Raw genomic sequence first — 11,597 nt, forward strand, 5'->3', positions numbered from 1 at the left:
TCTGCCGTCTCACTAATGAGGACATATAAATACATGAACAACATCTCCAGAACTGCTTTGAGAGTCACTTCATGAGCATTTGACCGTTTCATTTGAGTAAAACTATCATCATGTCATACACATCATGTCATCACAGAAATGTAAAGGTATTCACGGCAACCCGTCAAAATAAAAGTTCGGTTTAATTCGAGGGCATTGGCAGAAATATATTACTATTGTTGAGTAGAATGTACGTAACAGGCTGCTACTACTGCTACTAAAATTATTAAAACCTTATTTTTAAGGAATAAGCATTCAATATGTCTTCAATGTTTTAACTGTAATATTAAAATGACCTTTATTTTCCAAAAAATTTAATTTGTTTAGTTTTCATTACTTAAAAGATAGATTAAATGAATGTTTTATGCCTTAAAAAAAATGTAAATACACAATTTCTGAGCAAAAACTCATAAGGCTATTGTAAGAATAAATTAAACTTGTTTTATGCTTTCAAATAATTAGACATGCTAAAACAGAATTTGGTTACAATAAAATATAAGGTTGGAAAAATAAAACATTTCATAGGGCCCTAAACATGTAATATTTGTTAAACTTTTAATAAATTTATGTTAAATTGTTTAAGTTTCATGATTTTAATTAATTAGACATGCTTTTTCATTAATAAAATGTAATTTAACCATTAAAAAGGAGTCCAGAAAAAAACAAAAAAACATTCAGTTCTACGTTGCAGGGTTTGACAAACTTATTTATGCTCCGTGTCAGTGACCAAAGAATACGATTTGTTTTGGAAGCAGCCCATGCTTTGTTGGAAAACAGTTGAGTCTTGGTTGGTGGTGGTGGGGAAAGCTAGTTTTGTCTGGTACTGATTAATGATAACTGAATGAATCTGTGTGTCTGTCGCTTACGGTAACTGGTCCTCATAAAACAACTTCACAGAAGTTTAAATGGTCTTCAGATGTCCATTTATTTCTAGATGTGATGTTTTTCTTTAAATGACTTTGACCTCAAATATAGCAAAATAAATGTGCAGTTATGTTGTTTTTTGGACTTTACAAAGTAATATTTGGATGTGTGTACCTAATGTTTGTTTTTTTTCCCTGAGATGTAAACATTGTATTGTCTGTAATCATGCAACGGATCGTATGCTTTCTCACACCTCACCGGTCGCTGGAATGCACCAATGTTTGATCTGCCCCTGCCTTCGTGTACCTAAGACGAACAAATTACAGAACTGCATGCTGGGAAAGTCAGGCAGCAGCAATGATGAAAAGCACTTTTCCACTCTGTCCCTACTTTGGTGCTTAGAGGGGCAGACATGGCATCTAGCTGTTTTGCTCTCTTTCTTCTTCTCTTGCTTTTTATCCATCCCGGTTCGATATATTGTCAGATTGTGAGAGACTGTTTACTGGGTAACTAGGGCTGGACAATAATTCAATATCAATATGTATCGCGATATAATTTTTTTCAATAACGGTGATATGATTTTTAAACACATTTCCGATATTTCGATATACATTACCAGTGTTTCCCATACATTGATTTGTGCCGTTTGACTTCGTTGAATAAACATGAGCACTGCACGTTTCAAAATCAAAAAATGTCGCGGGTGTTTTATATAAATGTATCTGTGAAGGGAACCGACTGTCTTCAGAAAAGTTTCAATGACATTTTCATTTTATCTGATAAAGTAGCATTCATGAGCAGAGCTGCTTTGATTACAGCCATTACTGGAGAAACCGCTAGTTCTATCACTCTAAAAGCGCCTCCTGCTGGCAGAGAATGAGTTTTCATTTTAAATAAGCCCGTCTCCAGCAACATTTCCAGTTTTTGTTGTTGTTCAATTTTTTTGTTTTCTGCAGCGACTCGGAGCACTTTTCATACCCTTTTTTTCTGGCTGAAGCACATTTGTTTCACTCTATAAGAATAATCAGCCTACACTACCAGTCAAAAGTTTTTGAACAGTAAGATTTTTAATGTTGTTTTATTTTTTTATTTTTTTAAGAATTTTCTTCTGCTCACCAAGGCTGCATTTATTTGATCCAAAGTACAGCAAAAACAGTAAAATGTTGAAATATTTTTACTATTTAAAATTGCTTTCTATTTGAATAGATTTTAAAATGTAATTTATTTCTGTGATGTGCAGCTGAATTTTCAGCATCATTACTCCAGTTTTCAGTGTCACATGATCCTTCAGAAATCATTCTAATATGCTGATTTGCTGATTATCAATATTTAAAACAGTTGAGTACATTTTTTTTTTCAGGATTCTTTGATGAATAGAACGATTCAAAGATCAGCATTTATCTGAAATAAAAAGCTTTTGTAACATTATACACTATTCCATTCAGTATAATTTTTATTATTTTTTGGGGAAAGAAATTATAGAAATTAATACTTTTATTTAGCAAGGATGCTTAAAATTGATCAAAAGTGATGATAAAGGCATTTATAATGTTACAAAAGATTTCTATTTCAGATAAATAGTGTTCATATCGATATCGGAATTATATCGTATCGACCGAAATTAAGAAATATATCGTGATATCAATTTAGGCCATATCGTCCAGCCCTATGGGTAACAGATCTCAGATTTTATTTGTTTTTTTGTTTTTCACAAAATAAGGAAACTCTTACACAGATATTCAGCTTGAAGGATAGGGCTCTAGTGGGCATTTATGATAAAACCAGACAGCTTTCGTTTCCCAAAGAATACACTCTTGTGTTGAACCAGGATGGATAAAAAGTCAAAGAAGAGAGCAAAACCTCTAGATGCCACATTTATTACATTTAGTCAGATTTCTATACATAAGTACATGAACACATAAACACTTGTAGAATTCTGGATTTGTGAAAGTTTACATTGTAAGTTTTATATGTCCTATTTTATGAGCGACTTGTTGTTTTGCTTAATATTTTTGTGGAAAATGTGTTAGATTTTTTTGTAAGGATTCTATGATGTATAGAAAGTTAAAAAACAGCATTTATTTCAAATATATATTTTGTGACGTTATAAACGTATTTACTGTCACTGTCTTTACTGTTTTCGATCAATCAAAGGTGTACTTGCTGAAAAAAAAATATTTCAACAAAGAAAAACAAATTTCTTACCACAAACTTTTGAATCATTGATAACATTTCATCCTAGGTGCACAGAATTCACTGAGTTTCAGTCCTGTGTCTAAAGTCATTTGTATTTTGTTTTATTGGGCTAGTCATATTTTATATTAAGGAATATTACAGAAGTACAAGGTGTATTTGTACAGTGGTTCTATAAACAAGAAGCTATTACTAAGTAACTTAAATGGCAGTTTTTTTTATAAATAGTTTTTGGATTTTTTTCCCCTCAGAATAATTCCAAAAGAAGCCAGATCATCAAGCAGTGCAAAACCACTACATTTTTCCATTTCCAGTTCCCAGTGAAATATCATAGTTCTGTTGGACTCAATAGATAACAGCACTCTTGAAATGCTGCTTAGATTTGAGGAGCCGTTGTATAACTATACAACATCATTTGAATTGCTGATACTTGATGAGCGTTAACGTGTTTTTTTTTTAAATTGTTGTTATTGTTATTATTTCATTTATAGATGATCTTGGCAAAGGGTATTAATAACTTGATTTGACTTTGAACGTTCGACACTAAGGACTTTTTTGCTTTCTAAACCTCTCATTCAGTGAAAATACTCCATTGTGGTACAGTTAGCACTTACAGCCAAACATATCAATGAATGGCCATTGTCCAAGCACATCTACTGATGCATGTAAAATAAACACAGTTTTTTGGGTGGGGTACACTCGCCCGTACTTCTTTGACAGTGGTCAATTTCAAACAGGAAGTACAAGCTTATAGAAAATCATTGGTGTTTCTGGAGAGAATGTCACTATCATTTACCTAAAGGTTAGCAGACTGTTCATTTAGCTTTCCTTTGCGGAGAGTTTGGAGCAGCTCTTTGTTTCCTTTATTTGGAACAGAACAAAGAGCCATTATGCAGACGAAAATAGCTGACTAAACTGTAATTACACAACATTACAGAGATTCAGACCAAGCTCAGGGGGGCAGAGACGTCAGATAAGGAGAAAGTACACACATTCAGGATGTGGATTAGTCTTTTGTCTCTTAGATGGCTCTCCAGGGGGCAAATAGCATGGTAGTATGCGAAACGACTGTTTTATCCATGAAGAATGATATAGATCATGATCGCTGAGACCATCTCTTTTACTCTTTACAGGAGGGTTCACGGCTGCTGTCGTTGTCGGCATTGTAGTTTCACTGCCACGGACACCACGACGCTTCTGGACCACTTTAACTCCGCCCACTGCCAGGACTCTGCGGATCCAGCCTCTGCTCCTGCCAACGGCTGCTCTGCCCCCTCAACCCTCCGCATCAAAGAGGAGAGCAAAGGTGATCTGAAACTCTATAGCCTGGTGCCTCCAGAGGACAGCAGAGCCGAGCTGCTTCCCGGCTCAGAGATTGTGAAGAGTGAGGCCCAGGATGAGAAGGAGAAAGGCTGGGTTGAAGCGCTGGGACCTGTGACTGGCGGTGGAGTCCGAGGTGGGGAACAACACGTGCAGAGCCTGGTGTGGGTGCCCAAAGAACGTGCAGGGGAGATTCTTAGGGGAAGCCCAACCCCGTTCCCCCAGGCCACACTGGGTCTACTGAATGCTGTGGCAGCCGGGGTAAAAGAGCAGCAGCAGCAGAAGGGGGCGACCATGCTTAGAGACTCATCAGGACTGATCTTCAGCCTCAGCGCAGATACTAAAGGCTACCTGCCAGGGACGCCAACCAGCATTGCAGAGAAAGCCGGGCAGCACTACCCAACTTCTACCGAGGGCAAGAGCGCCAAGGAAGAGTCTCAGTCACTCTTAAGGGTAAGAGATTTCTATGTCTGTCCACTCTGTCTGGACTTATGTTTTTTTTTAATCTTTTTAGAAATGTATGAATTTCCTTTCCAGTTATTAAGCCACGTGACCAGGCTCAACAGAATTTTTTTCCCCCTGCTGGCATAGTTAAATTTTTTTTCTAGCTCTGCTAATATTTTCACTGGCCTCATTACACAAACAAACAAAGCAAGCAAACAAACAGACAGACAGACAGATAAATAAATGTAAATAACATACATTAATATATTGCTAAAAAAAAATTTATACAATTTTTGAAAAATAATTATAATTAAATATACAATTTATATAAAAAATATAACAATGATAATAATAGTAATAATAATGGTTGATTATGATTATGATTATTATTGTTAAGTGCAAATATATTTATATTTTTATATTTTTAATGTAATATTTTATTTAATATAATTTATATAAAAATATAATAATAATAAATGCACACAGTTGTTTTTGTCTTTATTTTATAGTTTTAAATGTACTATTTTATCTTAAAACAATGTTTTATAATAATAAAATAATGTAAAATATATAAATATAATTTTTATAATATAAGAATTTTATCATATTTAAGCAACATTTTATGTACATGAGAAAAATATGATTGTTTTTTGATTGCAGATTATGTTTTCTGTACAATAAATTGTACAAATAATTTAATGAGTATATGTACATGACCAACAGATGTGAGATGTATTGACTGATATCACTGACCTGTTCCAAAACTTTCACACTGGCCATCTTTGTTTTTGAGCCCTGACCTGAGAACATATGCCAGGGTTTCTCTTAAGATGGAGGGGCAGTGTCCATGACAGTGAAGAGTTTTCAATTGCTTCTCCGTGCCTATCATACTACTGCTGGGGTGGGATCTTCATAAAGCTTAAGTTGTTTGTGTGTGTGTCTGTCGGTCTGTGTGTGATCATCCTTACTTGGGTTTTAATGAAGTCAGTATGTGCAGAGACCCTCTGCAGCTCAAAAGCCTGGCCAGACTAATTGAGGTAGTTAGAGAGCTGCAGACACAATAACTGAGCCATTGTGGTCCTCAATGCTTAGAGACAAACAAATAAAAAAAACTGGAACATATACTTGGCAGGATAGGTGGAATCACACTGAATGACACACGCTAGAAGCGCTCTTTCTCGCGCACATGTGTGATCCTAGTTCTCTCCTTGCGCCTGAATTGTTAAAATGTCCATCGTGTGGTGTATCTCACATAAATGCAGTCGGTTATGGCTTAAGTGAACTTAAACAGGTGGGTGAAAACTGGATAAGCGTCAGTATATTACGTCAATGCTTACTTAAAGGGACCGCAGCTTAATTAAATACATGTCTGTCATTAATGTTAATCAAACAACAAAAGATGTTAAATGTATACATTTTAAATAAACCTACTGTATTTGAAAAACAAGTTTATTTAATTTGTATCTCTATTGTATTTGTCCTATGGTTTGTAATTTGATTCTTTGTTCTTTTTTATATGACAAAAATAACTATAGATATATGAATATTATATAGATATCATGAAATAAAATTTCTTATATCGTGGTCATATTGCCCATATTCCACCATGAAAAATCTGGTCACCCTATAAATATTGTATGTATATATATATATATATATATATATATAAACATGTGGCTCTTTTGTTGCGAGACGCGAGTGCAGCGGTGATAGATGCCCTTTGGTTGTGGCTTGGTTTCAGTTTTGACGTAAACAAGATCTTCTCCGCATTGATGTTCTCTTTTTCCGCAATATTTGTAATTAACAACGCAGCAGCGCCGCATCTAGTGGCTTCAACTGGATAGGTTAACAAAAACATTAAAATACAATGACACTTACATCATCATCGCACCTCGTGCGCCACTAATAAGACTGCCTCCTTAACGCACACCTAAAATTCTAATGCAATGCATTTGAATGTGGATTTTTCGACGAATATTCGAAATTAGAATTTTTTTTTTGACAGCCCTAATATATTTATATATATATATATATATGGGTGTGTGTGTGTGTATATACTGTGTATATATATATATATATATATATTACTTGATACTTGAAGATTCTTAGTTTAGAAGCTTTTAAAAAATCCCATTGATTTAAATGGAATATTGAGTACTTGTATTGTGATTAGTATCTTCTCTCACATCTGTTTGTGTAGTTTTTAATCTTTTTTTTTTCTAGATGTGTTAACTTTATTTATTCATTTATTAAAAGGTTAAAGTTTAAAAATCCCCCATTGATTTACATGGAAAGTTCAGCATTCAGTGACATAATCGTAATATTTGCTTACTTCTATTGCAGTTAATGTTTGCATGCTGAATTTCGATTGGTCTTGTCATTCTTACGTATTTAACCATTTATGACAAAGTGGCTCTGTGGCATTTAAGTTACTATAGTTTTACATACTCTTTTGCAGTCTTGCAAGCATCAATATTTCCTTCAGAAAATGCAAATCTGGTTAAAAATTTCTGTCAGTTCCCATCTGCACCTGTGTCAGAAGATGAAAACATATCATGAAGTGCGTTTTAATGGCAGTAAACGTAACACAATGACCTGTACGTAATGGCTGTCTTATATCTGTAACAATATATTTGTGTTTCTGCCACCTGGCTTCCCATATGCCACAGTCTCTGTCAGGGATGTCAATCGGATAACATGGTGAATCTGACACAGTGGCTTCGGCTGCACAGAAGCATGTGTTATGAGCGTATAAATATCAGGATGTATAATGTCTTTAGGGGTCACTGTGATATGAGCAGCGATCCTTAGTTTTTTTTCATGCAGTTGTTAAAGGTGAGCAGGCGAAAAATGACAGGTGGAGACTGCTTAAAGATGCACAGCTAGTGAAAACAAGAGTTCTACAAAGGCTTTTTCATGTAATGTATTCACTGTCTGACATTTGGAGCAGAATTAGGCTGCTGTTAAATGTCTTTCTCCAAACTCAAGGTCGTGCGATGGTGTGGATTCAACAGCTTGGCAATGTATTCTGTGTATTCATGTGTACGTTAAAGCTCCACGTTCCTCTTTGATCTCCACGTCGGCTGACAGCGAGAAGGAGTGGCTCTCCCGCAATTTTCAGACAATTTCCATTCACTACCCTTCTTGTTTGCCTACGTTTTAAGTCCGTCCCTTTAACGCAGAGCTCTGAGTAACAAGAGGCCCTTGCTGGAAATCGTTCCTTCCTGTGCATCTCCCATCCAAAAGGCATCACTGATGTAACACGCTGGCCCAAAAAAGAAAAGGAAGGGGAATGGGGTTTGCGAGCCGTCTGTCCTCCCTGGATGGTTCTGGAAAACGGTTGGCAGGAGAAGAGGGCCGGGCGTGGTACGTTCAGTGGTTAAGTCATTAGGCTAGGCGTGTCAGTGAGTGTGTGAAAGCTTCGGGGTGGAGGAGGAGGCCTCACTCTAGCCCTCAGGAAATGTTGAATCAGAACATTTTTTGGGACTGCTAGGGCTTAATGGGACTCAGAAGGGATCTGAAGTCCGTCACAATATTTTTTGAGTTACCATGACTTGGCGTGTGAGTCATCTATCGTATTATGAAACCCGGCTCAGCCAGGGAGGGGTTCCTTACCAAAGAACCTGAAGAACCCAGTCTGGAGCCAAGGCTCATACAGACCTGTTTCAGCACTCCGATTCGGAGAGGGAGATTGATAACTGAGACGGAGACTTTGTGATGAAGGGGTTTGGCTTGGGAGTTGCCTTTTTAGAAACCAGAGAACTACTTTTTTCTTTCATGCTCTTCTTGGTTTTTGTTGCATATTTGATATTGAGTACCTATTTAGTGACATAAACATTGATCTACTGTCTTTTTGAATTCTCATGCACGTACATATATGCATATTAGAAAATGTGTTCAAATTATATACCACTGTATAGTCACTTTTTGTTTCTCACCTTTAGCCAACATTTATTAGTTGTTTGCATCAATAATAAAAAAAAAGGTCTGCATCGCCTACAATATCATCATCTTCCATCCTCCCACTTAGTGACCAAGTTACCACAACTTTGAAAAAGTAGATAGAGTGGGATAAAGTTAAAATTCATTTTTTTCCCCCGCTGTTTTGAGTTTATTTTATGCGACGCATGTATTTTTGACCTGGCTTTTAAAATGCCCAATAAAATTAGGCTTTAAATCACAATGAAAAGGAAAGGTTTTTTTTTTTATTATTCAGTTTTTTTCTTTAAGTTTTTATTTTATTTTATTTTTGTGACTCTCCAGTATAGTTGTTGATTTGATCTACGCTGAGCTAACCTTTAGAATAATGACACTATATGACACTAATGAACATAATTTCCCCTCAACATAAATCATTGAGCAGTAATGGTAAGGGATCTGGATGTCAGCTTTTCTTGTGGAGCAGAATTTTGTATCGTGTCATTTCTTTGTCCATTATGAGACATAGAAACCATTGTATTTATTGCATATCAATGCATTGTTCAATTCTTGTTAAAAAAAATTATATATTAATACTATATCTAATCTATATACATCTGTACATTAATGTTAAGAAAGGTCATTGTATTTTAAGCAGTCTCTAGAAATCTCCTTTCTCTCTGATGTCTTAAATTTGTGATTAAACAACATGCCTCCCTATTTCTGAAATGCCTGTTTGCCCTTGACTGAATTCCAGCTACCTCTAGTCTTGCCGCATACTCATAGAGAGGCGTTCTGCCCCTGTGGCAGCGTTCGGCCTGCTGGCCCGTTACCGGCGTCGCCTCATGTCAGAGCTCATTACTCCTGGTCCAGCATTCTCCTGCATGCTACCCAGAATCTGCCTGCTGGCGCCTTCTCTAGCCTGTCCAGCGATCAGCAATTAACCCCCCGATGCATTGTGGCTGAACCCTGCCACACAATCATTGTTTAGGTTTGTGTTCAAAAGGTACGCTTTTTTTTGCAGCTGACCTCCTGCCAGTTGCAGGTCATGTTAATTGCCCCAGATTGATATTCCCGCTGTGCTTGGTGCTGGCGTTGGTCAACCCCTGGAGCAAACGGATATGCTTTTTCATCTGTGAAGACTAACCATGCGGTTATCCTTTTATGTTGCTGCTTAGTGCACTTCAGTATCTCTAAAGATAATCCTATTGTTATTACCTAATTAAGCCTCCAGCCACAACCCTGCAGATCATACTGAACTTTGCTCCCAGTGGGCTCTACTTAGACTTTCCAAACGTCATCCTCTGTAGCACTATAGCACTGAATAGCATTGGATGCTAGTGTTGCATGACGATCTTTAGAATAGTGTTTGATGTGATTTGCATTAGACTAACCTTCATTACCTGTTGTTTTATTTGATTATTTTGAGATTTTCTTTTTTTAAACTCCAAGAGTCAACAGATGTGAAGGATGACTGATTGAGAACATATTGAAATAATGCTGAATTAATTGGTAGGTGTTCAGTAGATGTTTTACTACTGCCTTTTTAATTATTTTATTTATTTTATTTATTTATTTTTGTTTCACTTTCTTTTATTTTAGTAGCAGATTCCTAAAATAATTATATTGTATATTTTTAAATGAATAAAAAGTAGATAAAAATAATTTTCTAATAGTTTTTTTTTTACACACGCATTTATATAATTTAAGCTATACAGTATTATATACTATACAAATGTACATATAATTCTATATTTCTTTGTAAATGTGACAGCCAAAGTCTTAAAACTCTTGTACAAGAGTCATATTATGTGAGAGAAAGCATATAGGCATGTGAAACCAAACTTATGGCTTTCAGCTCTCTTCGTTTTTTTTTCTTTCACCTATTTCCTTTTGTTTCTCTTCATGTGTGGTCACCTTCCCTGGAACGCTTTCCATCCCAGATTCCTGTTTAGATGTGATTCTGACCACATTTGATCCCAATCTGACCCCAAGCCTGGCTGTGGATTCCAGAGTCCAGTGCCGCCTGGCCCACATCAAAGAGACAGGAGCCCCTTTTTGTTCCTTAACGAATACAATCTGCCGTTTAATTTTTGCTGAGTGTCGGATTAACCTGGCCTTTGAGGAAGGTGACATTCACTGTTTTCTCCCTTCCTTTCCCAATTTTTTCACATGCTTTTCCCCCACCTCCAGTTCCCCCCTTGGATTTGTAGTTTAGCTAAGTTCAGGCAGGCATTTAGTTCACATTTAACATGCCGTACGGATAGACAGCAGGAGAGGGAAGGTGGTGGAGAGAGGAAAGAAAGTAGAAGGCGTCTGGGTAGCTGCTGATTAGTTCTCTTTGCAGCCTAACGAAGAGATGGCTTACCTATTAGTCTGCCGAATGTAAGTGACAGGTGCCAGGCTTCAGGAGACGACACTGGTTCAGAAACGCACCCAAAGACTCTCATCTGGTTGCGATGCAACAGCAAGCTCAGGAGCGAGGGATAAGGAGGAGGAGCCAGAGGCCTCTAAACAAACACACAAGCACAAAACAGCTGTGCTTGACAGCCAGCAAATGTGTGATTACTTTGCGGAATGCGGCAGGCACATCAGGCAGGTGATGCACAGGGGTGCACAATGACATTAAATCCAACAGCTGCTGTATTACCCAGGTAGCCTCTTCTCTAAGCAGGCTTTACCAAACCTGTTCTGTGAAGTTGATGGCATGTTTAAGCAGCTGTGTGGATTGTGTGGATGAATGTGGGAGATTATGAATTAATTGCTGTTTTGGTGTATCCGTGATATGGAGTGGCAGAATTCAGAGAGGTTGGTGGCAC

At 36.8% G+C, this 11,597-nt stretch overlaps 1 protein-coding gene across 1 annotated transcript in view; it reads left to right on the forward strand.

The window, feature by feature from the left end:
• Positions 1 to 11,597, forward strand: part of LOC107754280 (zinc finger transcription factor Trps1-like) — a 146,672-nt gene that overhangs the window by 59,509 nt on the left and 75,566 nt on the right. Inside the window, exon 5 of the mRNA XM_016570673.1 lies at positions 4,230 to 4,869. Within this exon, the coding sequence (XP_016426159.1) occupies positions 4,230 to 4,869 (640 nt within the window). The remainder of the gene's footprint in view (positions 1 to 4,229; positions 4,870 to 11,597) is intronic.

The sequence above is a fragment of the Sinocyclocheilus rhinocerous genome, unplaced genomic scaffold (assembly GCF_001515625.1).
Source record: "Sinocyclocheilus rhinocerous isolate Xijiao unplaced genomic scaffold, SAMN03320098_v1.1 scaffold262, whole genome shotgun sequence".
NCBI classification, from domain to species: Eukaryota; Metazoa; Chordata; class Actinopteri; order Cypriniformes; family Cyprinidae; genus Sinocyclocheilus; species Sinocyclocheilus rhinocerous.